This window comes from Pleurotus ostreatus (genome assembly GCF_014466165.1).
Source record: "Pleurotus ostreatus strain PC9 chromosome Unknown scaffold_4, whole genome shotgun sequence".
Lineage (NCBI taxonomy): Eukaryota > Fungi > Basidiomycota > Agaricomycetes > Agaricales > Pleurotaceae > Pleurotus > Pleurotus ostreatus.
In genome coordinates, this window is record NW_023503159.1 from 169,734 (window position 1) to 193,869 (window position 24,136).

Sequence of the window (24,136 nt, forward strand, 5' to 3'; positions counted from 1 at the left end):
TAAAACACCTTCAACGCAACGAATATCAGCTATCTACCTCTTTGATGCATTTGCGGTAATGAGATACTTGGAGGTTCCACACATTTATAGGAAGCTTGACCTGTTCGTCGCCCAAGAGATCCTGGATGTCACTTCCATTCAACTCGAGAGTCATCTTCTCCCAAAATATGAGGAATTCCTTCAGTTTCTCGATCAGAGATTCTATCGCTTCTTGCGCGTGCGGGTCGTTGTCTAATATGTGATGATGAGTTACAGCCGAAGAGACCCAGGGATTGATTACCTCCAGCGTTCGAGTTGGTCTGCCGGTCCTCTGGATTGCTGGACCTGCACTCGCGGCCTGCCTGAAGTCCCGACTTGAGCGATCAGTGCGATTCGTATACTATCAAGGGCGTACTTCTAATCTTCTGGCGTCCGATTCGGGCCACAAGGCAAGAGCCTTATCAAGAGTTGCTTTGGCCCGGGCGGCTGAGTCATGCATATCCTTCCGGGTTCCTTGAAGATTTCCGGCGCTGGAGTAGAATAATTCCCCGGATTCTGCGACTTCAACTACCCATTGAAATGTCTGGATATATTGGCCTGGCACTAACCTACAAATATAGCATCAGGGTGGTAGTAATATTTATGCGCCTATACGACTTACTTGTCGTCGTATAACTTTTGAAGGCAGCGTGCCACTCGCGTGGAAGCTCGCGAGACTGAGGGGACGTCAAATTGTTCCTTCGAAAGTAACAGGTATTCCCCTTGGCGAGGGTGAAGAGACGGCGGGGGAAGCATAAGCAATTTTGGAGGTAGCCCGTTCCTAGAGTACCGCATACTTGGTCAGCATCGTCAACATATGGCCCTCTAAATGAAACCTACTTGAATGCGGGAGCTACAGTCAGCATTCTCCTCACTGGAGAATGCTTCTTCGATCCGATAGGAGGGTCTACCGTGAGCGCGTCACAGCTGGTAGTTATATCGGATACTGCCTGGCGGACAATGTCGTGGTATTTGGTCCACATCCTGACCGTTGTCTCCTCTGTAGTTATCAGCGTGTTGATGCCCAATTCAGCTTCGGAAATGGCGTGCAACGTTGCGTGATGTTTGGCCCAATATGAGGCAATATCCTCGAGACACTTGACGGATGATTGCAGCGCGCCTAAGAGTGACGTGAATTCGTGCATGATATTTGGAACTCGACCTTGGCTGTCGGTGGGCTCTTGAGAACGACCGGGATGGCGAGAGTTCGAGGCCTCCTGTGCTTTGGCCAGCAGTAAGCTTAGTGTCTCCTTGTATGACACCTGCAATCTAGACGCTCGCTTCATGATGGAAGCGGCAGTGGAAAGCGTAGAGCTTGCAATCGCTTGAACTTGAGATATTTCACCTCTCTGCAGTACCTCGTAAAGGCGCCTGCAAGTCCGGAGATGGCCAAGACATTCTCGAAAGAATTCCAGCCATGCCTCCCATTGCTGGCCAAGTTCTTTCTTCGTCACGGATAACAGCTGGACGTGATTGAAAGATGTGTCGCCCAGGATTCCCAATACGGCATGAAGGGAGTATAGATGCGAAACCACAGTAGACGTATTCTCTGCCAAAGATTCCACAGGGTCGATTTGTATGATTCGTTGCTGTGAGAACAGAGGTGAGTCTGGATAGATAATTCGAGAGCGAGTAACTTACGGTTTCTTGAGTTGCATCGGGAGCTTCATGGGTTAGCATGCTTGCCATTATTGAACCGGAGGGTATCTTTGCAGCTACTATCTTAGACTACTTGTTACCAAGCCACTTATGAGGCACCTTTCGCCAGACCATGCGTCGACGGCAAGTAGCCCCCTCAACTCTGGCTGCGTGTAAACCTCATGTACCCTTCGCTGTTAATAAATGCAAAACATGAAGTCACTTGCCTTGGTCGAGCGTCTATATTGAGGTTTCGGAACACGCCACACGAACGCCACACACAGCCTGGTGACTTTGCGAGATAAGGGATTCGACGAAACCGAGTGAATCGAGAGATTAAAAAACCGAGGCCAGCGTGAGGGGATGCAGGCCGGTAATATGGAACCCACGGCATATATCACGGACACACGTATGCTGCATCAAGGATGAGATACATGATATCGATTGGAGTATAAACTCAGTGCGGAGGTGAAACCCTATGTAACAGTTTCCCCTGGCACCTCATAGAACTCAACGGCAACAAAAGACAATCTGCAACAATCGCACCCACCGATGAATTCTCGACGCAGAGAGGCAGATCCGGTCAACATGCCTAGGGAGAGGTAAGCAGTATATCCACATATCCAAGTGGGTAGTCGAACCTCAGTCAATAGGAAAATGCAAGAACAAACGGAAGTCGTCGCATTATTGACGAAATCCAATCATAACATGTTCTTGTGCTTGAAATTGTTCTCCGAGAAGCATAAGTACATTGATTTTGCACGATCGATGTCAATACGACACTCACGAGCTTGGGCAGGAAAGCGGGATTGTTCAAGAGAATGAGGGGACTCACCCCGAGGGAGAAGGCGTACGAAGAAGTGACTCGTCAAGCTGCCGGTTACCTTAAGGTTGTTGAGTCGAGCCTAAGAGTTTCTTTGGTCGGAATATCGATCACAAAGACAGCGATATCCCTTCTAGAGACTCCGACGCGCAATCCGGTCCAGCTTATGGCGGGGTTGAGGTCGCATGCAGAAGAATGCCGATTGGAAGCACAAAACATGGAAACCGAATTTAGAAAGGTTCGAACACAAATCTGGAGTGTGAGCTGGAACCTAGGAGATCATATCCAACGAATAACGCATCCACAGATTAGCCAAACGCTGGGAATCTCTTACAAGACCAGCGACCAGGATGAATCCAGCACTGTGGAAATAGAGAGTGAGTATTACCCTCACGCTCGTGGGAATGAACGCTTTTACTGACGGGGACTCAAGAGCTGCGCGATATGGGCGATGTGGACCTCTTCGATCTGTTCGCCCAAGTCATTAACCAGTTAACGGGTACAATTGCAAGATTTGTGGCCTGGTGGGACGATGCGACGATCAACTGGAAAAACATCAAAGAGCACATGATAACTTTCAAGCATGGGAACGACGTCTTGATTAAGGAATGGAGGGATCTCCAGCTTCAGTATCAACTATACAGGGAGGAGGTTAGTTTGATGACATGCATCAGAAACCCGATGACTTACTGTACCGCAGATTATGGCGCAACAGGATTATTATAGTTCGAAACTCAAGCCGTAGGCTCCTTGCGCAGCAGCCAACGCAAGTCTTCAAATGACGACTACTGCCTGATATCATTCTTGAACAGTATTACGATAATGATTATGACAGCTGATTGCTATTCTTGGGTGACGATGCCCTTCGGTGCTATGGGTTGATGAAGACTTGTATTTGTATGGAAGTTGAAGGCGCAGGACTCCGTTGTGGGTATCTCGTTGAAATTGGTTTGCGCGAACCGAACAAACGAGCGAGTGCGCCGTCCACACTGCAGTTCCTCACCTAGTCCCGCTATCGACAGCGTTAATCACTTCTACTACCCAGTTGAACTTGAGTTCCGGCCGTACCTTTATCGTTAATTTTGTCGCGCCGCACTCTTGCCAACCTTGAACACAGCTATTAACGACACGTACCGAACCTATACAGCCCGCAAATGTGCCCCTGTTAGTCCCTTGCCTTGGCACCACCGCCCAGGATGAGCGTGCATCTGGAGTAGTAAAATTAAATCCAAGTTTCTGAAACGAACAGGCCATGCTGCAGCTGCGTGGCATATTATCGATAAGCCAGCTTCTGCGACATCAGTGTCCCAATTCTTGTGGTGATTGAGGAATGGATGATGATGATTTCCCAATACGACATAAAGCATAGTCGTAAGTAGTTCGTATTCCAAACAAAATTTGCAGCGACTTACCGTGGGAATTGCTGTACAATTTCGACTATGCCGTCGCCAGTCACCAGTTCGTCACGCTCTTGAATGTTGAACGTTGAACGTTGAACACTCACAAGTTCAATTAACACTAAAGCATCCGTGCGCGTAAGCCTTCTTGCAATATCATTAGTGGCGAACATATCGAATGTTATTCGAACATCTACTCCGTCTGTGTAGCTAGTCTGATCAGCCGAAAGCAACCGCACACGCCGTCCAGCATCATGGAACACAACGACTCCGTATCGACATTCAGATGTTTCTGCATTTGGCCTTTTTTGTCCCGTAAGAGACCTTCCCAAAAAATGTCGTCGCAAAGGCTGGATTTCTCACGTTACAGACCCCTGGATGTCCCTCTACTGCTAGCTTGCCGTCTTCCTTGCCTCGCGCTAGAATATCCCCGGAATCGACGGAGTCCTACAGCCAATGAAATATCACTCGAAGTGTTAGGGAGCCATGCTCTGAAGGTGAGTTTCCCCTGAGCGTCTAGTATGTCAACGATTCGGTTGTTTTGTATACTTCTAACCCAGGTTCTAACAGGAGTACGATCGTCCTTGTGACTTCATAACACGGAGAACATGGATGGAACGACGCCTGGGTGAAGGGCAGGGGGGGCTGGCACTTGTCGTGGGGCGGACGGCACATGTATGTTGGTGCATCGTGGATGAATTATATATTCAGCTTAAGATGATCAGTATTGGTTGTATCCACAATCTTCCATACACCTCAGCCAATGGAACCTCAAAGCGCGGAGGCGAAGCCCAATGACAGGACTATTAGCAGGTGAGTACCGTTGTTCATAAGTGGGTGTCTAACTAACGTCACCACGTACAAAGCGTCACGCAAGTTCACGAGAAAGCCATCCAGGAATTGACGAAATCGAACCGAGCTTTCTTCTTGTGCTTAAAATCATTCTTTGAGAACCATAAGTACGATATTTTTGGATCAAATTTCTCCTTCCACTAAATCAGAGACAGGAGAGAGGGTTGGTTGAAGAGACTCGTAACTTCTTCAACGCCAGTCGACAAGGCGTATCAAAGTTTGCACCACCACGCTGGGAGTTTCTTCCGCCTCGTGGAGTCTAGTATAAGGGTTTCGTCGGCTGGAGTAGCAATCACAAAAATGGCAATATTCCTTTTAAGCGCACCAGCCGGCCCTCCAATCCAAGTAATACAGCTAGCGACACGATTAAGGCCGTACGCAGTACAGTGCCGTTTGGAGGCTAAGAAAATGGAGAACGCCTGCAGAGAACTCCGCACACAGATTATGGATGTGAGTTCAAGCCCCCATTCAAAACATGGAACTAATTCGGTCATAGACGTATAAATCGGTGGGGTTCGAAGTAGAAAGTTATAACAAACACGACATGGACAACACAGATGGTAGGTATACAGTTGCATCTATGTACAACGGCTATACACTGAAACTGGCAAAGCGCTGCAAAACATACAAGATGGAGGCCTCCTCAAAGCGCTCACCGATTCCGTTGGCCAGTTAGCGGATACAATCACGAAATTAGTGAGCTGGTGGGGCGACGTGGAGATCGACTTGAGTAATATCACCAACCTGATAGACGTGAGCCGGGGTGTTTCGCTCTTGATTAGGACATGGGAAGATCTGCAGCGTAGTTATCAGCTATACAACAAAGAGGTTAGTCTGATTGTGCAATGCATGCTAGGAAGTCGATACTCACCATACCACAGATTATGGTGCAACAAGATTATTACAAGTCGGAATTGCGATACGCACTCCCTAACCGTGGGCTTCTTTCGTTCTTTCGCAAATGAATGCGGCTGATATCCCTCGTAAATCACTGCATGTAAATTGTTTTGTATATCCTCTGTTCTAAGTTATTACTTAGTGATGTGTTCGGATGTGCGACGATGAAGTTCTCAAAAATAAGCGCCAGAACACCAGCGCGAGCCGAGGCAATGCCGATGCTTGCGCCCAGCGCTAAAAGAGCAGGTTCTTCCTTCAGGCTTCGGTCAACTCTTCTCAACCTTGATGCTTGTGCCATGTGACATGTCCACCGTAGTGCCGGTGGTTCGATGAGACACTATGGTAGAAATGAGGTAGCAGACAGTGGTGTCTCTCATGGCCAGTGGACTAAGAATTCTCGTAATTCTTGGAATTTCTCTACGCGGTTGCAGTGGCTCGCTGACCAGGATAGCTCTTCCGCAAAGTGCTATCATTGAGGCTGCGATTTGCACCGCCATCCTCTGGGAAGTTCTATACGACATAAGGCCCGTAGCCTCGTGCTATGTCAAGATTGCGGCTTCTTTGATGTGTCGAAGCGACTTCCATCGCGAGTTTGGCGTGTGGACAGATATCTTTCCGCGTTTACCTCGTGTCGTCACCTGCTCTACGATCGTTCCTTCGAGCAGGTAACCCACTATCTGCTTTTTGATGATAAATCGATGACTCACTCATTCCCTTCGCCAAGGTGCCAGGATACGCAATCTCAACGGCGGAGGATAACGCGACCAAAGTGAATGCTTCGGCACTTATGTCTTCGATCTTATAAGTTCGTTCAGGGTCAGATTCATCATTACCACGATGGCAGTCGCATTCCCAATTGCCCTGACTATCTTCGCCACGTTGACTATTCGCTTTCTCGCAAAAGCGCGAAAGCGGAGTAGTTCGCTTCCACTGCCTCCGTCCCCTAAAGGACTGCCGCTTCTAGGTCACATCCTAGAAGTACCAAAGGAGTACGAATGGAAGAAATATAGCCAATGGTCGAAACAGCTTGGTGAGCTATAATTTACTCCTCGTACTTTGGTAAAGTTTCGACGCTTTCGTATCTTAGACACCGATATCATCAGCTTGAATATGATGGGATCCACTGTTATCGTACTGGACTCATTGCGGGCTGCCGAAGATCTATTAGCAAAGCGATCTTCATTATATTCTAGCAGGCAAGCATCTCTCCGTATATTTCTGGTGGATGGGCGTCTGATGATTGATCGTACGTACATAGGCCAAGTATAGTGATGCTACGTGACTTGTACGCCAGTGTTGCTGGCTTTGGCTGACCCCTCGATTAATGTTAGGATGAAATGCGACTGGTTGCTTACGGTCCTTCCTTATGACGATCGCTGGAAAGTGCGTCGCAAGATGCTTCAATCAGAGTTCAATCACGTCGAGACGATGCGATATCAACCACACGAGTCGAGATATGCAAGGGAGCTGCTGCAACGATTGCTGGACACGCCGGATCAGTTTATGGAGCATATCAAATAGTAATTGACCTCACGCTCTAATTTTGCAATATTCTAAATTAGTCGCAGTGTGACCGGCGCGAAGATCCTCTCTATATCCTACGGCATCGATGCCAAGCCTACCAATGACCCCAATATTTCCCTCGTAGACGAAGCCGTTGATGTCATCAACAGGGCCGCTATTCCTGGCGAATATTTGGTCGAGTTACTCCCTTTCCTACTGTGGGTGCCCGACTGGATGCCGGGAGCTGGCTGGAAGCGAATGGCGAAGAAGTGGAAGAAAATCACTGATGAAATGCTCGAGAAGACGTATATGCGAGCGAAAGAGAGCACGGTGAGTGTGTTCTTATTTTCCTAAGATTACAAGATTACAATTATAATAACCGTTAACGTTTGCCGTAACGAAGGCTCAGGGAGAAGCCAAACCTTCGTTCATGTCCTATTGTCTGGAAAAGATGGACCTGGCGGAGAACACGGAAGAGCAGGAACAAGTGATCAAAGAAACCACCGCTACCCTTTATGCAGGTACGTGTTCACAACCAAATTCCCGGGATCGGTCCGCGTTACTCAAACTGACTATCCACAGGCGGCGCGGATACAACAGTCTCGGGCCTATACACATTCTTCCTCGCCATGCTTTTATATCCTGAAACTCAAGCCCGCGCTCAAGCAGAGTTAGATGAGGTTCTCGATCGCAGTAGGCTTCCTGACTTTGGTAACGATGAATATGAACTGCCGTATATCAAGGCAATAGTGTTAGAGGTATTAAGGTGGATGCCTGTTACGCCTTTAGGTTCTTCTTCTCACAGTGCTCTAGCGGAGTGATAACTAACGATGTAACAGGTGTACCACATCTCGTTACGCAAGAGGACGAATACAAAGGCTATCGAATTCCGGCTGGCTCTATTGTATTTGCGAACACGTGGTATGCTCCCCTAGACCATCTCTTCCTGCTCCGTCCTATATCATTTCTCCATCCGCAGGTCAATCCTACACGATGCAGCCGTCTTCTCGGACCCAGAAGCGTTCAAACCTGAAAGATGGCTCAACAAAGAAACGGACGCAAACGGCAACGTGAAATGGACAATCGATGAAGGCCAGTTCAAGGATCCAGATGCTGTGTTTGGGTTCGGTCGACGGTAGGTCGTTCATCGAGGCGTTTAATAGACATTCGTGCTGAGTGCGGGCTATTCCAGCATATGCCCAGGCCGCCATTTGGCTGTTTCGTCCCTTTGGATCGCAGCGTCTACCATTCTATCCGTGTTCAATATCACCAAGGAGGTAGGCAACGACGGAAAAGAGGTGGAGCCCAGGATGGAGTACAACAGCGCGTTGATATGGTGCGTTTTCATCCTTGTTTCCCTCTTGAGAATCCCATCTCAGAGCAAGCCGCTGATGGTTTCACACTGCAAATGAATAGCCACCCTAAACAGTTCAAATGTTCGATTAAACCACGGTTCCCTGAAGCAGAAGACCTTATTCGCGCTTCTATACACGAGTATTAACGAATGGATGACTCTGTATTCCCAAGAATATTTCATTTCCTTGTTCAACGGCGCGAGGTCTACAAGAGTCGAGAAGCATACATACGGCATGCTGACAGGTATGGAGCAACGTCAATAATCTTCTACACAGTTGCGGAGTGAGTTCATGTACCTTCTGCGACGGCAACGTGACCAGCCGCCCGTGTCGTCGCGGGACGCTGGCGCAGAGCAAGGACACAAGTACAGCTACGCGCTGCAAAGCAGGTACCCCTTCGTCTCAGTTTGGTCTAGCGCTTCTCGATTGACTCCGTCTCCCTCAACATCCTAAGTCTCGGTGAGCCTAGGTTTAGGGAGTCATAGGCCTCCTGCTGCCTGCTGTTTGCAATTGAGACGTGCGCAACCTGTGTCTAAGGGTTTATCGGTTATACCTTCACTATCAACCCGAGACACGTCGACCCAACGAGATGGTGGGGATCGAGATATCTGAGTTACACCACAAGGCACGTGATTCCTCAACTCCATTTCGCCTGGTTCAACTTGCTTTAATGCTTGTACTTATCTAGCCTATGTGTTGTCGTCGGCTCGAAGAGGGTCCCTTGGTGGAGGCGACAGTCTTCTTCTCAAGCGACAGCTCGTAGACAGGCTGGTTAAGAGCCTAGTTTATACCAAGTTCATGAGCATTTCTCCATCTCAATCAAGCATGGTAGATTTGGTATGGTTGCAATACTTCGGCCCATCACGTATCGCTCGACTCATAATCAGGCCACGCTTCCTTTCCCTGCACCTGCAACAGCGACACACCTTAATCTTTACCTGGAAACACACGTGTACAACGTGGCACTGCGACCTACGTTCGGACTACATGCTGTAACATCGTGGAGGGCCATTTGGTACATAACAGCTCTCGGATATGTTCATCATCCAACTTAAAATCCGCGTAAATGTCGTCTCGAAAAATGATCACAGCTGCGCCTGCTCAAAATGCCCAAATAGTGCGTACACATGCTCTCCCATAGGATAATAGTAACTGATCAAGATATAGCACCCAATCGAGCTCGCTCGACCTCTCACGTCGCTCGCGGAAAGTGTGTCCAACTCGATTGCACCCCTGTATTCGCTCCATATTGCGCTGGCGCAAGCATACGGAGAGAAGTCCCAACAAGTCCAGTTATTTTCCAAATCCAAGAAGATCATTGGCGCCGAGTGGGAGTCCTGGCTGTCGTTTCTGCGGGAGTGCATAGGGTATGCTCGAAATTACATCGCTCTATGCCAATCTCTGCAGACCGGCAGCCCCATGCATCACGAGAGCCTCACCCATGCGATTATCTCGCACCTTCAAAAAATATGTAGCGACATTGAGCGCTTGAGAAAATCGTACGCCGCGGCTGTCGAACAATTCGCTTCTTTGGCCCAGACCTACAATCCACCAAGTCGGACCACGACCAACCATGGTCGTTCCAAAACTCGGAGAGGCCCCCCACGGATCAACTTGCCCGTTATTCTTCAAGCCTTCGCGGTTACGATGAAAACCCTACGAACGTCGTCCACACATCTTGGTGTTCTGTCTGCGTTTTGGGCGGATCACTCTTCTCGATTGTTGAAGATGTCAGCGGCCACAAACTCGCTGAAGGCTTTCGTACAAAGCGGGCGCCTGCCCTCGGAACTCGCCACGTGGACGAAATTCCATGAAGCTCTTCGTCAGACGTCCTCCAACATCACCTCTTATTGCGATGCTGCCGCAGTCACGCCTATCATACCCTCCGGAAAACTAGGAAAGGCCACAGTGAACATCAGGTCAGAGCCCGTATGTTCGCTCGTAGCGTGGACATTGTTTATTTACTTCGTTTTATTTAGTTTCAGCATGGATTGTAATGCGACACCTCTAGATGGCTCAGAGAGATCAAAGATACAAGAAGCAGGCTACTACGAAGTCTTGACGGCCCCATATCAATACAATATGTCCGACCTCATTAAGCTCACAATGGAAATTCAGAAGGGGGTAGAAAGGTTCGCATCTGAATCCCGGTACGCTTATCCCTATTTATCCTCAAATCTTGACCGACAATCCTGTCAGCCAGACTCCCAAAGGCTTGCCGTATCCTCTCCAGTCCCAGATAGATAAATATAACTCTACTGTGCCGGAGATCGAGAAGATCGCCGTCGTTGGTGCAGCTTTCTATTCCCTCGTTCAAGAATTGGGGAAGAAGAACGACGCAGCGATCGCGTCTTCTTTGCTGAGTCATGCGATGACGGTTCGTAGCTGCCTGCGTGTTGTACTTCAAGAGTACGACGGAATCCATAGCCGAATAGGCAAGGCAAGGCTGTCACCGTAATGTTGTTTCTCTTTCTCACGACGTCCACAGGAGATTGCAGGTCGCTCGGCCAGGGAAGATCGATCGACCACAGAAAAGCAAGGTACGCAAGGTAATCTGATCCTAATTCACTACCAATAACCACGTACGCTTCGCGTAGGACCAAACACGGGGATGCTCCAGGACTTTGTCAGCCGTCTACAGCAACTTATACAGAGGTTGATTGATCTCGACCACTTCTGGTTTGGATTGCTTGCTGGCGTTGAGTACCTCAGTGTCAAAGGTTTGATTGATGTGACCGACAGAAATGGTCAAAATGTCGTTTGGGACAGGCAAAGGGTCGATTACGAACGATATAAAACCCAGGTAATGCATCCATGCCACGACAATTAAACCGATACACTCAATGACCATAACCAGGTGCAAAGTCGCGGACTGTCTTCAGGGGAGGAGGAACGTTTTTCGAAAGGCTGGCGTAGATTTTTCTGGTGCGTATATACTTCGAGTCTATCAAGTTACCTACATCAACATTAATCACTTTCCGTCATAGCCTGGCCTGATCTCATATGCTATCTTATCATTATGGTGTTTATATGCTATATCGCTCCGTCGCCTTCTACTATATTGTGCCGTGCGCGTAACCGTAGTTACTAGTATATATCCTGGACTCTATTTATTATATGCTTATCTTCATGCACCCTATAATCGCTTACGCCTCGCATTATTTTTCATGTAGATTATCATGGCATTCGTTGGTTATGTTAAAACTACCGGAAGTCTAGTTTGGCGCTGAGCCGAGCCGTATAACCATTGCGACACTGCATTCATAAGACAAATTCGTCGTCCTAAGCGGGAACGAACTCCACAATGCCAGCCTCGCCACCATCCCACAACCTCTGGAAGCGAAATCCGCTTGCTTCCCTAGGAAACCACTGAGTTAATCAGTCACATGACGAAGATCCGAACAACGTACCCCAACTTGATGAACTCGTCGAGCGTACGTTCTTTACTATTGAACTGGACCATCATGTTCATATCCTGTTGGTAGAGCCTCCTGTTGGCCACGCCGTAGTTGGGTAACAATGGTGCAGGTGCCTATAATGCGAGGTATGAGCGCTACGAAATGAAGTTTTACCGAAGGTCAGACCTGAGATTCCGATGTGAGTCCTCCGCGGGCGATATATTGCACGACGAATTCATCTAGCGAAGTTAGACACCGCTGCTGCGTCTGACTGAAGCAGACAGTGCTCACTGATCAACAGTTTGCTGTTCGGACCTACGGACTTTCTTACATTCTTCAAGATCTTAAGACAGTCGTCGTCGGCCCAATCGTGTCTACGACAAAGCCTTAATGAGTAACACTGATTCGCATTATTGACGTCAACACTCACAAAACGTGTCGCAGCTACACAATGTCCAGGAAACGCGCCTCAATACAAGCAAGAACTAGGGAGGTTGCAAGGGCGTACATAGTATATTGTGCCGTTTGTCACAGGTGTTTCCGTTAGGAAATCAAATCCGATGAAGTCGACTTTCTTCTCTTGAATGGCAATCGGGTACTCTTTCTCCCAATACTAATGATTGATTTAACGATATCTATTTGAGTCATTGAACGAAGAAAGTACTTCTCTGCCTTGTACAGCGACTGCGCGAGTATCCTGGACGATGACTTTGAGAGTTGGAAAGGCTTTAAGTAAATTAAGGGTGGCATGACCGTTGCCACCGCCAACGTCGACCACAATCGCATTAGCAGGAAGGCTGCCCCAGGGGTAGACTGCAGGATAGGAGTAAGACAACACCGTAATCATCATTGAACGGGACACTTACTCTTTGGAAGCATTGCCCTCCCTGTAACCTGTGCCCAGCCGACCATGGCCTGCCCTATCGTCTAGCGAAATGATTAAAATCGTATGCGAAGGACAGGGGAAGAGTTTGTACCTCGAAAATCTCTGTTCGCTCGGGCTGCATTATTCGAAGGTGAATGAAGAGGGTAAACATGAGAAAACGGTACTCTTACGGCACCGTAATAATCGAAAGCAGAAACTCCATGAGCACGATGGAAGGCACAATCTTCCTGGCGGTACGACTTTCTTGTTGTAGGGTCCTTGAAAACATCTCCCAAAATAGCGGCGCATTTCAAACCTTCATCTGTCCTGAGATATAACGTCAGCGGGGACGATATATTGGAGTGAGAGATGTCATGGTTACATCTGGCGAGCAAGACTCGAGACAGGATCAGTCGAAAGTAATTTCATAGACAAGCGGTTGTTGGCGAAGACGTTGGGTGCAACTGACAATGTTCGCGTTCGCTGATCAAAACAATGAGACATGCATGAGGAACGCTCACCTTCCGTGTAAACATGATTCGTCGCTAGTGTTCTGAGGACCCGTCCCAGCTTTCCGGGATCCTGGTCACTGAGACGCCCAAGCTCCCCAACATGTAGACCTTTGGGCTTGTCAAGGAGGTGATCGGTAATTTTCGCATCCAGGGCTACACGCATGCACACTGGCTCCATGAACTGAAGTGAATGGTCTTGACGAATACCCATCAATGAATCACATATCGCAAACTCACACTATACGCTTTCTGTGCAGGAAAAATAGATGAATAAACCGTTTCGGCCTTCAGTTTTCCATGCAAGCCGCTCACATTCGTTACAACATGACCAGCACTTGCCACCGTGGCGCTCAGCTGTGCACAGGCAGCTTCGGTAATCTGTATAGCGGTTTTCAGTTGATCTGAAACCAGTTCAGGTGAGTAAAACGGGTCTTGTCCCGTCGAGTCCAAAGCTGGGGGCGCGTGTCCGGCCTTCGCGTACTCGGATGTCACGACAGCAACCGAGTCAGAAATGAGTTTCACAAGAGCGCTTAGGTCGTTGGGGTGGGTCGACATCTCCTGGTTTCTGGACAAAAGGAGTAGCTCAGTCTGAGGAAAAGAGGCGAGCTCAATCCTATACGAATGTACACCGAGAATTTTAAGTAAACTGTGATGTGAAAGTCGTACAGCGAGCGGATCAGGAGAGCCGACACTGTTGCGGGAGCATGGATGATACTAGGTGCGAGTACTAAGGCCTGAGGACAGAGCTAGCAGTGCATCCCCCTCGGACATGCGAGGAGGGTTACACAGGCCTAATCATTCAAGAAGAATGTGGTGATGAACGGTTGGTAAACTGTGCACCGTGAGAAGAATATGAACCAACTCTTCTTAATTCATTCTCGGTTCAAGTGCGCGGTTTGATCCAGCCTTCACAGATTGCACACACAATCGTCACCATTCCTCCAGAGAACATGCAGAGATGAACACGCGTATCTCACGACAAATGGATCATCACAGTTCCGAGCTTAAGGTGGGATTCAGAATGATCTGGTCGACTCATGTGGTCGACTGTTACAACGCCCTACTCCGGATTCACAACAAGTGTTAAATAAGCTTCGAAGGTTTCCCCACCGGCAGTATGGTTTTGTGTGGGATCAGCAAAGTTGCTTTAGGTCGAATTACATAGACTCAATCTTTGCCTCATGATAACCCCCGCCACGGGGATTTTTCCACAGGCAAATAGCATGTCAAGTTATTGGCATGTCCGCGGGGGTATAGTTTAATCCTCGTTTTTCGCCCAACTTCAAGTAAGTGTCATTGATATTGTGCCTTGTGATTGAGCTGATGGACAGAGGGACTGACCGAGCACTGGAACAAGATGTCAACATCTACTCGAGTACAGCCAAGAGGTGTCATGAACTCTATTTGATCTTTTCCTGTAAGCATGTAGACAGAGTTTACCTGACGGAGAATCGCACCGACGCCACATCGCTTTCTGGCGTTTTGCTAAGAACCTAGTCAAGGGAGTTAACGATGGGACATTCTATGATAGTTCAGATGGGATCGAGGGAGAGTTCAATCTTGTGCGTTGCAGGCTCGTGTGCAGTATCGGATAGCCGTCGGGCATGAAACCACAGGACAGGTATCTCTTCATACTATGTCTGAGATTTAAACGCTCTCACATTATCCGAGGGCACACGCAGGTGGATTGCTCCCCCTCTACACGTCCCATAAGGTCAGCTAATAATAATGGATGATGTACACATGTCCATTCGCACCTTCTCCCCGGCAGGAGTTGCGAGTTTCTATATGAATTGGGGGTCCATTGACTTTCATGGGATTTCTCTCATAGGATATCGATCTTACACCCCACAGCCCGCGATGAACGACACTCACTTCGACGTACTTGTTGTTGGTATGGGTCCTGCAGGACTTATGTGCGCCTTATCCTTGGCGAAAGCAGGGATCAGGACCAAGATCATCGACAGGAGGTAAACATATATATCACCTTGCTTCGTGCATTGGTCCACCACCGTGACAGACCCGTTGAATGCCAATCTTACTGTAGGGCGCCTGGAACGCAGTACGGTAACGCAGATGGTATTCAGCCACGAACGGCAGAGATATGGGATTCCTATGGAATTCTCAAAAGGTTCGCCGAAGGCTCGGTGCCTGTCCACGCGATGGTTAGTGCTTTTCCATCGGCTCATTGTCAGTGTCTGACCTGCGAATTTTCGACCTCTACTCTCCTAGGTGACCTACAACCCCGAAGTCATCAACGGTGAATTGAAGCTTATAAGGTCGCACCCAGTCCGCAGCATCGTGGTAGACAGCAGATTTCCCCACGAAAGGACGGCTGGCATTGAGTACATTGAAGGGACATTGCGAGAAGCACTCCTTGAAGCTGGTGGGAGCGTTGAATTCAGTACCACGCCAACGAACGTAGAAGTAATGCCAGAATCGCAGTCGGACTACCCCGTAAAGGTAAATCGTCCTTTCTTGGTACTTCGTTCACATCCACGATCGTCAATTCAATCTGCGCTCCATAGGTTACTTTAGAGAAGCTGGCGGCACCGATGGACAATCGAGACGACGATGGGGTCCTTAACCAAGCAGCTTTCACAGAAACGATCCAAGCCAAATACCTGGTAGGCGCTGATGGTAAGCATCGATTACTTCTCCAGGGTCAACTTAGCTTAGTTCCTATAGGCGCAAACTCGTGGGTCCGCCGCTTCTTCGAGATACCATTGGAAGGGGATTTGACAAGTGGGTACCGACCAGCATGGTTCTAGTGAAGTCCCCGCTAAAAGTCACCACTCTAGAATCAGTATGGGGGGTCGCCGACGTCATCGTAGACGCGAACTTCAGCGATTGTCGAATGAAGTGTATTATCACTGCGCCAACGGGCACAATCATCGTGGGTATCCCCAGTATGGCGAGACCTCAAGCTTCGATCTGATGATCACCGTACAGACGATCCCTAGAGAAGGAGAGAAGATTCGTTTCTATGTGCAGATGTCCCTCGACGATTGTCAACTCACTTCCGATGGACGCGTCGATAAATCATATCTATCAAGCGAAGCGGCTCGCCACAAGGTCATAAGTGTACGTCCAAGGTATCTACCCAGGAAATCAACTTTAATTCCCCCCTGTAGCGAATACAAGCAGGGATGTCACCTTTCGAAGTGAAGTTTACGGAGGTCTTCTGGTGGACCATATTCGCCAGTATGTTGAGCCCATTTCTTTCGTTCACCTCGTGTACCTGACTATCATTTGACCAGTCCCCCAGCGAGTCGCGAAGCAGTTCTCAGTTCATGACCGTGTCTTCATTGTCGGCGACGCGTGTCACCAACACTCCCCCAAGGCGGGACAGGGAGCAAATGCTGCCATGTGCGATTCGCATAATCTTGGTGAGCGTCCAATGAGCCATGTGTCAACACAACTCCAACTCTAACGAGTGATCTACAAAGGGTGGAAGTTAGCACATGTGATCAAAGGATGGGCCTCGCCAAATCTCTTGCGGACGTACGAGGTCGAACGGAAAGGTTACGCCCAGCAACTTATTAACTTTGACAAGGAAATCTCAGAGACCTTGGAAAGAGATCCAGAGAGCTACGAGAGGTTTGAATTCCGACTTCCGCACAGGACTTGTTGTTAACCGATCTACGCCAGGGTTTTGCACCGTCAAAACATGTTCACTAGGTGAGCTTGTCGCTCATTCGTTCCATATGACAGCTGAGCGTCGAGATGTCCAGTGGGTTGGGAGTCCGATACAACTCGATGCTCATAAATCAGCCATCGTCCTCCCACGAGGGAGAACAAGGAATCACAGCTGGCAGGTACTTACCATGGTGCCCCATCACTCGACTCGCCGACTGGGACTCTATGGATATGCAATCGTTGATAATTTTCGACGGACTTTGGAAGCTACTGATTTTGCCAGGCGATATTCGTTCACCAAACAACCTAGCTGAGCTCGCCCGAACGGAGAAGGAATTAACAAGATGTGTCGGAGTACTCAAGCATGCAAGCTTGTATACGATTCTTGATAACCGAGAAGACGAAGTCCAATGGACTGACGTGCCGAGGGCCCTTCGTTCGTGGAAGCGGTACGTATGTAGCTTCCAAACGCGGATTATCGCACTGATTCTCTACCTCAGTGTCTTCGTCAGTGGCCGAAAGAGTTCATTGAACGTATACGAACTCTTGGGAGATAGTAAACTCGGCTCACTCGTTTTGGTCCGACCCGATGGTTATGTTTCCATGGTTCAAGAGCTATCTCAGTTCAACGGCGATGAACTGACTAGATTCTTCCTCGGCCTGTGATGTTTCTCGTCTACACATGTGAGCTTGCCATGTCCAAATCGATTCCCCTAAGAAAAAGAGAAGATCTGAATTAAGAACGATGTGTTTGGGTTCATACGTGCTAAGGAACGCGTTGCATAAGTGGCGATGCCGTGAGCGGGAGCATACCGGCGACAGGTGATGTAACCCCGCACGACCCGCTAAAGATTCGTATCGAGGAGAAGCGGAGGAGGAACTGCTTACACAACACTGTCTGGGTGATTGATCGATTACAGCGTATCACCGCCGTTCAACCGACTTCAGCAGATATCTAGAGAATATGAACCACATGACCATTGTGTTTAGAGCCTGGTGGTACTCACCACGGACTCAATACAACTTTTTTCATCACCTGTGCCCATGGAGTGGACCATCCAGAAACTTGGCAGTCGAATGAGAGTTCGCCGATGTTGATGGCAGGTGGGTTTTGACTTGGGTGCTAGCCAAGTTCAAAGTGCGCTGATGACAACTATTTCCCACAATTTACGCCAGTCAATTCCAGAATCCTCCTGGGGTTCCTCACCGACGACTCTGAGAGCAGTCCCATGCTGAGCTTACATTCATGTGCGTATACAAATAGACGGCCTATACCGGGACGAACTCCACGATACCTGCCTCCCCTCCGTCCCACAACTTCTCGAAACGAAATCCACTCGCTTCACTGAGCTATAATAAGCAGCGGAAGTCAATCACAATGAAGGTCGCGTACCCTAACTTGATGAACTCGTCGAGAGTGCGCTCTTTGCTATTAAATGAAATCATCATATTCATGTCTTGTTGGTAGAGCCGCTTATTGGCCACGCCGTAGTTGGGGAGCAATGGTTTAGGTGCCTGCAATACGAGATATCAGGACTGCAGAAAGAGTCAAACGCAGGGATATCTGATCCAGACCTGGGTATTTGATGCGAGTCCTCCACGGACGATATACTGGGGGACGAATTCATCTACCGATGTCAGTAATCTAGAGTTGAACAATATCGGCGATACATACTGATCAAAAGCTTGCTCTGAGGGCCCACAGACTTCCGTACGTTTTTCAAGATCTTGACGCAATCATCGTCAGGCCAATCATGTCTACGATGACGCCTTGTGAGCGACAGTGAATCAGATCAATGTCAGGTACGTACAGAACGTGTCGCAGCTACAGTGTCGGGGCAACACGCGTTAGTTAAACCGAAAGCACACGACGCCTTCAAGACGTACGTAGTATACGGTACCTCCCGTCACGGGTGTTTCTGTGAGGAAATCAAACCCTATGAAGTCGACTTTCTGCTCCTGTAGGGCACTTGGGTATTCTTTCTCCCAATACTAATGGTTCCATGAATGTTAGTATGCTTTCTCAGGCAGGGGACGTACCGCTTTGCCTTGAATAGCCGACGCGCGAGTGTCCTGTACCATGATCTTAAGAGTCGGGAATGCTTTGAGCAAGTCAAGCGTGGCGTGACCATTGCCACCGCCAACATCTACTACGGTTGCATTGGTGGGAAGGCTACCCCATGGGTAAACTATAAAACAGGTGTTAGGAACACAAAATATACCATCATGATTGAAGTGCTGTACTGACTCTTGGGAAGCATCGCCCTTCCGGTAACCTGAGCCCAGCCAACCATCGCTTGCCCGAATCTCTGTCAACACGTTGAGTTACTGCGCAGAGATCCGAAGCTAATAATACCTCAAAAGCATGTGCTCGTGCAGGCTACACCATTTTCGCGCGTCAGCAGACGAGCGTTGCGTGGCGAGAGACATTCTTACGCCCTCATAGTAATTGAAAACGGAGACTGAATGGGCGCGCTGGAAAGCGCAGTCCCCCGCTAGGTAGGACTTGTTTGTTGCGGGATCTTCGAGCACGTCGCCCAATACCACTCCAGCCTTCATCACTTCGTCCGACCTGAAAAGGAGCGTCAGAACACGCAGGTCGATTATAAAACGAGACATTTACATATGACCAGCAAGGCTAGAGACGGGATCAGTCGAAAGCAATTTCATAGAAAGGCGGTTATTAGCGAAAACATTAGGGGCCACTGTGGTTTGCATTGGGTCAAAGTACGATGATCCACAGCAAGAAAGGCTGACCTTCGGTGTAAACATGGTTCGTCGCAAGCGTTCTGAGGATACGCCCAAGTTTCCAGGGATCCTGGTCACTGAGACGCCCGAGTTCATCAGTGTGCAGTCCTTTGGGTTTGTCGAGAAGGTGATCCGTGATTTTTGCATTCAAAGCGACACGCATGCACACCGGTTCCACGAACTGACGAAATGTGTCAGGCCATGTCCATAAATGCATTGCACATCGTAAAACGTACGTTGTACGCTTTCTACTCAGAGGAATAGGTTAGCAACTTATTCGGGTCATCCAGTGACTCGCCTACATTCGTTACGACATGTCCAGGACTTGCCACAGTGGCGCTCAATTGCGCACAGGCAGCTTCGATAATCTTTATGGCAGATTTCAACCGCACGGACATTAATTCGGGAGAGTGGAATGGATCTTGGTCGATCGATTCCAGCGCAGGAGGCGCATGCCCGACCTTCGCATATTCAGACACCACGACAGCCACAGAATCGGAGATGAGCTCGACAAGGGTTGTAAGATCGTTGGAGAAGGCAGACATCTTCGCGGAGAGCGTGAAGAGGAGTAATCGACGACACCTGGATGGTCCTGAGAGGGTGACACGAGGAACCTGTAAAGGGAGATCAGGAGACCCGAGTGTTAGTCAGTGGACAATGGGGGTACAATGGAACTTGGATAAAATTGGATGAAACCAGTGGGCGATCAAAAATGTCCCATCGGTACAAGTAATAAAGAACGTAATCCGAAGGGGTTTCGCACCTGGTGAAGGCTATTATGTCCCACACCCACTCACCGACATTCATGGTTCAATCGTAAAAAATTCGGAAAGCGATCACAGGATGTACCGATCGAATTGATCTCTTGTGATGTAGTACATCCCAGGACACGAACGAGTTGAGGGCCACGCCGCAACGCAGCGGCCGCCGACAAAATTCAGGAGGCGAGTCTTCTTTCAAGTTTCCGCGGGCTGTTTGAACGGTCAGGCACTCCGAAGCAGGAATACGAGCATCAACGTACCACAGATCTTGCATTCAGCACCACTCATACCCTATGCGATGAGCACGGGTTTATTCACTTGTCGTATGGAAGAATCGTGGGCCCGGCCCTACCACCAGGTTCTTATCGCTGTGGTGGTCACTGTCGTCTGGCGTCCCAGTGAATGCTGAAAGAATCGCTTGCCCCTCGTTCAGTAAAGCTGATAAGTATGAGGATGGCGGTTCGGGTACATGTATCGCATGCAAGCAGCCTGCAGTACGCTTGAGTTTGTCTCTGAGCGCTTAGTCCGAGTCTATGGTCCGGCCCGTTCTGTCCGTTACTTGGTTGATCGAGCTCGTCGGTTACCTTGATCATGTCCGTTATATGTGCTATTGGATTGCGGCTGAGGTTTACATGTCGAAACCCAAAAATGACGACGGTTTTCCGCCCCAGTTGGTATAATCAACCTCATCGAGGCGCGGAATAGACAGATGGCCCTACGCTGGAGCAAATTCTATAATACCCGCCTCGCCACCATCCCACAACTTTTCGAAACGAAATCCACTTGCTTCGCTATCATAGTATTCAACACGGGGATCTGGTGAAAGCAATGGTCGCGTACCCCAATTTGATGAACTCTTCGAGTGTACGTTCCTTACTATTGAATAAGATCATCATATTCATGTCTTGCTGATAGAGCCTCTTATTGGCTGCCCCATAGTTCGGAAGCAATGGTGCAGGTGCCTACGGTGCAGGAATGTCAGAATGTATCAATCAGAGGCCGGGTATAATTCGCACCTGAGCGTTCGATGCAAGTCCTCCGCGAACGATGTACTGGGGGACGAATTCATCTAAAAGCAAGGTAACAATCTTGCCTTCATTCAGGTAATGTGAATTGTACTCACTGATCAAAAGCTTGCTCTTCGGGCCTGCCACCTTCCTCACGTTCTTCAGAATCTTCACGCAATCGATATCGGGCCAATCGTGTCTACGGCGACACCTCAGTGAGTCACATAGAATCTAGTCACTTAAGGTACTCACAACACATGTCGCAACTGCACAATTGAGGGATCACAGCCGTCAGTCCGAACAAGAACGACAACACTTTGATGACATACATAGTATACCGCACCACCCTCCACAGGTGCCTCTGCGAGGAAATCGAAGGCAACAAAGTCGACTCTCTGTTCGTCAAGGGCGGTCGGGTGTTCTTTCTCCCAGTACTACTAACTCGATGAGTCTCTATGCAGATCTTTGGGCAGGATCATACCCCTCTCCCTTGTATTGCTACAGTGCCAGTGTCCTGTACGATGATCTTAAGAGCCGGAAATGCTTTAAGCAAGTTAAGTGTGGCATGGCCATTTCCACCACCGACATCAACGACTGTGGAGTTAGGGGGAAGGTCTCCCCAGGGGTAGACTGCAGAATCCTTACGTATCAGAGACGCTTCCTTGATAAAAAGGCAACATACTCCTTGGAAGCATCGCTCTGCCTGTAACCTCCGCCCACCCAACCATGGCCTGGCTGAATCGCTAGAGATCTTATGAATATCGAGTCACGAAGCTGTAGAAGTTTCCTGAACCTACCTCGAAAAGTCGTGCTCGCTCAGGCTGTTTCGTGGAGGCATCAATGGATATAGGTAAGTACTCCCTGAACAAGGAATCTACTTACAATCTCGCCATAGTAATTAAAAGCAGAAACTGCGTGGGCATGCTGGAAAGCACTATCTTCGAGGCGAGACGATTTGCACTTTACGGGGTCCTCGAAAACATCACCCAATACCACAGCCGCTTTCATGGCCTCGTCCGACCTATTAGGGGAAGTTAGCAGGCGAATTTCGCGAAGTATGGCATGTACATGTGGCCAACAAGACCGGAGACAGCATCAGTCGAAAGCAGCTTCATGGAAAGACGGTTGTTGGCGAAGACGTTGGGTGCGACTGAGGTACGTGTCAGCCCCAAGTAGACAGTAACCGGCGACCTATTCGTGGAGACAACTGACCTTCAGTATACACATGGTTTGTCGCCAATGTTCTGAGGATGCGACCCAATTTCCTGGGATCCTGGTTGCTCAAACATCCAAGTTCATCCACATGTAGCCCCTTCGGCTTGTTGAGAAGGTGATCTGTAATTCTGGCACCCAAGGCTACGCGCATGCACACTGGCTCCACGAACTCAAGTAATTTGTGTGTGTCAATGATCATCCAGGCACATGGCAGGTGTTGCGGGACACACATTGTATGATTTCTATCGAAAAGAAATGATCAGCTACTTATTACTTTCAACATCTAAGACACTCACATTCGTGATGACGTGTCCTGGACTTGCAACCGTAGCACTCAGCTGCGCGCATGCGGCCTCAATAATCTTGATTGCGGTTTTCAATTGCTCAGAAACTAACTCTGGAGAACGAAAAGGATCTTCGGTTGTCGACTCCAGAGTCGGAGGCACGTGTCCAGCCTTCGCATATTCGGACGTCACGACAGCCACAGAATCAGAGATGAGCTTGGCGAGAGAGGTAAGGTCATTGGGAGGCGCAGACATCTTCTCGTTGCTTGTGAATGGGAGGGTGAAGTTCAATCTCTTGTTAGGGAGTACGGCGTCACGATCGAGTGGTTGGAGTGATCCAAGACCAGGAGCGAATGACGGGAGTTCAGTCGCACCCGAGGAGTTATTGCTGTTTAATTTAGGAGCCTACATCCAAGTTAACCGCTGGCTTCGAGTACTAGCCCAGCGGCCATAGATCAGTAGATACAAAAAGAACATCAGCGCCTTATGGCCCACTGTGGGGGCATCATGCACACCCACACTAAACCATACGTAACCTTTGGCCTTTTTTTGCCCTTTTGTCGCCTGCCAGTGAGGGATCCACATAAATCATGACGAAGGGGAGTATATCTGTTTTTCGGTGCAGGGTTGAAGGGGTTGGCTCACCCTCCGTTGACATCCATGCTCGGTTCAAGTTCCGTCGCGTTTCAGTATCTGGATCTTGGTATGCCGAATGTTCTTGGTACGCCGAATGTACTTGCACGCAGTCAACTGTTTCCGAGTCCACATACACAGTGCCCCACCTGCCAGATTGACTTTAAAATGGTATGCATGGTCTCGTCATGGACGACGAAGCGCTCTACTTAGGATCATGAAGACTTTCTTCACTTTCGACCTTGACTGGTAACCACGTTCTACACTCCTTTTCCAGGGGACGGGCATATGAAACGTTGGTTGAACGCACAAGGACGGACACCGGGGGTACGGCCTGCCGAACGGTAGGCGTTCGGGGGTCAAGAGGAACTGGGCTTCATTTGATTTAGAATACACACATACATACATTAGCAGCGCAGACGTCCAACACGGGGGAGATCCTATAGGACGATAAACGGGAATCAAAGAAATGGTCTCATCCCTTGCCAGATCACCCAGTGGAGATTATCTTGCCGACCTGTACATGATGGCCTTAATCCAATAATGATGCAGAGTGTACTATCATGGTGCGCATGTTCAGTCGAAGAATCT

At 48.9% G+C, this 24,136-nt stretch overlaps 9 protein-coding genes across 9 annotated transcripts; 5 read left to right on the plus strand and 4 right to left on the minus strand.

The window, feature by feature from the left end:
* Nucleotides 1-25: 25 nt before the first annotated feature.
* PC9H_005880 (uncharacterized protein) lies at nt 26-1,707 on the minus strand (the record flags this gene model as incomplete). Its single annotated transcript, XM_036775439.1, has 6 exons — nt 26-231; nt 281-341; nt 395-587; nt 641-799; nt 859-1,607; nt 1,660-1,707. The coding sequence occupies 6 exons, from the start codon at nt 1,705-1,707 to the stop codon at nt 26-28; spliced, it is 1,416 nt and encodes a 471-aa protein (XP_036631458.1).
* A 501-nt stretch (nt 1,708-2,208) lies between these two features.
* PC9H_005881 (uncharacterized protein) lies at nt 2,209-3,224 on the plus strand (the record flags this gene model as incomplete). Its single annotated transcript, XM_036775440.1, has 6 exons — nt 2,209-2,258; nt 2,310-2,366; nt 2,447-2,738; nt 2,787-2,856; nt 2,913-3,130; nt 3,180-3,224. The coding sequence occupies 6 exons, from the start codon at nt 2,209-2,211 to the stop codon at nt 3,222-3,224; spliced, it is 732 nt and encodes a 243-aa protein (XP_036631459.1).
* Nucleotides 3,225-4,639: 1,415 nt separating this feature from the next.
* PC9H_005882 (uncharacterized protein) lies at nt 4,640-5,693 on the plus strand (the record flags this gene model as incomplete). The annotated part of the gene is made up of 6 exons (XM_036775441.1): nt 4,640-4,689; nt 4,743-4,835; nt 4,884-5,178; nt 5,225-5,288; nt 5,342-5,556; nt 5,610-5,693. 6 exons carry the CDS (start codon nt 4,640-4,642, stop codon nt 5,691-5,693), a joined length of 801 nt encoding a protein of 266 aa, XP_036631460.1.
* Nucleotides 5,694-6,462: 769 nt separating this feature from the next.
* PC9H_005883 (uncharacterized protein) lies at nt 6,463-8,629 on the plus strand (the record flags this gene model as incomplete). The annotated part of the gene is made up of 10 exons (XM_036775442.1): nt 6,463-6,655; nt 6,713-6,871; nt 6,920-7,145; nt 7,194-7,458; nt 7,532-7,649; nt 7,711-7,917; nt 7,968-8,049; nt 8,108-8,263; nt 8,321-8,464; nt 8,545-8,629. 10 exons carry the CDS (start codon nt 6,463-6,465, stop codon nt 8,627-8,629), a joined length of 1,635 nt encoding a protein of 544 aa, XP_036631461.1.
* A 935-nt stretch (nt 8,630-9,564) lies between these two features.
* On the plus strand, nt 9,565-11,480 carry PC9H_005884 (uncharacterized protein; the record flags this gene model as incomplete). Its single annotated transcript, XM_036775443.1, has 8 exons — nt 9,565-9,600; nt 9,651-10,402; nt 10,463-10,633; nt 10,683-10,860; nt 10,972-11,023; nt 11,081-11,286; nt 11,341-11,408; nt 11,471-11,480. 8 exons carry the CDS (start codon nt 9,565-9,567, stop codon nt 11,478-11,480), a joined length of 1,473 nt encoding a protein of 490 aa, XP_036631462.1.
* A 285-nt stretch (nt 11,481-11,765) lies between these two features.
* PC9H_005885 (uncharacterized protein) lies at nt 11,766-13,813 on the minus strand (the record flags this gene model as incomplete). Its single annotated transcript, XM_036775444.1, has 13 exons — nt 11,766-11,841; nt 11,894-12,015; nt 12,068-12,120; nt 12,173-12,255; nt 12,312-12,325; nt 12,390-12,494; nt 12,546-12,694; nt 12,748-12,808; nt 12,859-12,882; nt 12,938-13,073; nt 13,129-13,210; nt 13,268-13,439; nt 13,496-13,813. The coding sequence occupies 13 exons, from the start codon at nt 13,811-13,813 to the stop codon at nt 11,766-11,768; spliced, it is 1,395 nt and encodes a 464-aa protein (XP_036631463.1).
* Nucleotides 13,814-15,118: 1,305 nt separating this feature from the next.
* On the plus strand, nt 15,119-17,563 carry PC9H_005886 (uncharacterized protein; the record flags this gene model as incomplete). The annotated part of the gene is made up of 13 exons (XM_036775445.1): nt 15,119-15,228; nt 15,306-15,423; nt 15,491-15,721; nt 15,787-15,898; nt 15,947-16,003; nt 16,060-16,154; nt 16,211-16,342; nt 16,393-16,462; nt 16,519-16,647; nt 16,708-16,858; nt 16,910-16,939; nt 16,993-17,346; nt 17,398-17,563. The coding sequence occupies 13 exons, from the start codon at nt 15,119-15,121 to the stop codon at nt 17,561-17,563; spliced, it is 1,755 nt and encodes a 584-aa protein (XP_036631464.1).
* A 603-nt stretch (nt 17,564-18,166) lies between these two features.
* On the minus strand, nt 18,167-20,190 carry PC9H_005887 (uncharacterized protein; the record flags this gene model as incomplete). Its single annotated transcript, XM_036775446.1, has 14 exons — nt 18,167-18,242; nt 18,291-18,412; nt 18,473-18,525; nt 18,573-18,655; nt 18,709-18,722; nt 18,785-18,889; nt 18,938-19,086; nt 19,146-19,206; nt 19,254-19,277; nt 19,334-19,469; nt 19,521-19,602; nt 19,655-19,826; nt 19,882-19,893; nt 19,948-20,190. 14 exons carry the CDS (start codon nt 20,188-20,190, stop codon nt 18,167-18,169), a joined length of 1,332 nt encoding a protein of 443 aa, XP_036631465.1.
* A 931-nt stretch (nt 20,191-21,121) lies between these two features.
* PC9H_005888 (uncharacterized protein) lies at nt 21,122-23,167 on the minus strand (the record flags this gene model as incomplete). The annotated part of the gene is made up of 14 exons (XM_036775447.1): nt 21,122-21,197; nt 21,247-21,368; nt 21,423-21,475; nt 21,530-21,612; nt 21,666-21,679; nt 21,743-21,847; nt 21,895-22,043; nt 22,096-22,156; nt 22,211-22,234; nt 22,296-22,434; nt 22,482-22,563; nt 22,626-22,797; nt 22,859-22,870; nt 22,925-23,167. 14 exons carry the CDS (start codon nt 23,165-23,167, stop codon nt 21,122-21,124), a joined length of 1,335 nt encoding a protein of 444 aa, XP_036631466.1.
* Between the last annotated feature and the right edge of the window lie 969 nt (nt 23,168-24,136).